We start from the raw sequence: 564 nt of genomic DNA on the forward strand, positions 1-564 counted from the left end.
TCTTCCCCCCACGGCCTCTGCTGTCCCAAGGCTTTGGAGAACATGGAGGCCACAGAGGTCCTGGAGACCCTGGAGGCCGTGGAGGTCCCAGAGGACAAAGATGCCACAGAGACCCCAGAGGCCACGGATACCCCAAAGGCCATGGAGACCACAGAGACCCCAAAGGCCACAAAGACCCTGGAGGCCACAGAGGCCATGGAAACCCCAAAGACTACAGAGAAGGTGATGGAGACCTCAAAGGTCATGGAGACCTCAGAGGCCCTGGAGACCCCGGAGACCCCAGAGGCCACAGAGATCCTGAAGGTGATTAGAGACCCCAAAAGCCACAGAGACCTCAGAGGCCCTTGAGGCGCGACCCTCACCTGCTCGCTCAGGTTGTGCTGCTCGGCGCAGGCGTCCATGACGCAGGCGCTGGCCTGCCGGGCCATCTCCTCCAGGAACTTGTTGCATAGCCCCAGCGCTGTGGCCTTCAGGTGGGGATACTGCGGGGGGGGGAAAGCCACGGCCCCGTCACGGCGTGTGGCATGTGGGCCACGGCCACGTCTGCAGCGTGCCCCCCGCCGC

General features: G+C 64.0%; 1 protein-coding gene across 1 annotated transcript in view; it reads right to left on the bottom strand.

Annotated features, from left to right (window-relative positions):
- Window positions 1–362: 362 nt before the first annotated feature.
- The window catches only part of LOC103921032 (nck-associated protein 1-like), a gene marked incomplete at its 3' end in the record, with an annotated part of 1,857 nt that continues 1,655 nt past the window's right edge, over window positions 363–564 (bottom strand). Inside the window, exon 6 of the mRNA XM_009328928.1 lies at window positions 363–482. Coding sequence (XP_009327203.1) covers window positions 363–482 — 120 coding nt within the window. The remainder of the gene's footprint in view (window positions 483–564) is intronic.

This window comes from Pygoscelis adeliae, unplaced genomic scaffold (assembly GCF_000699105.1).
Source record: "Pygoscelis adeliae isolate BGI_AS28 unplaced genomic scaffold, ASM69910v1 Scaffold1757, whole genome shotgun sequence".
NCBI classification, from domain to species: domain Eukaryota; kingdom Metazoa; phylum Chordata; class Aves; order Sphenisciformes; family Spheniscidae; genus Pygoscelis; species Pygoscelis adeliae.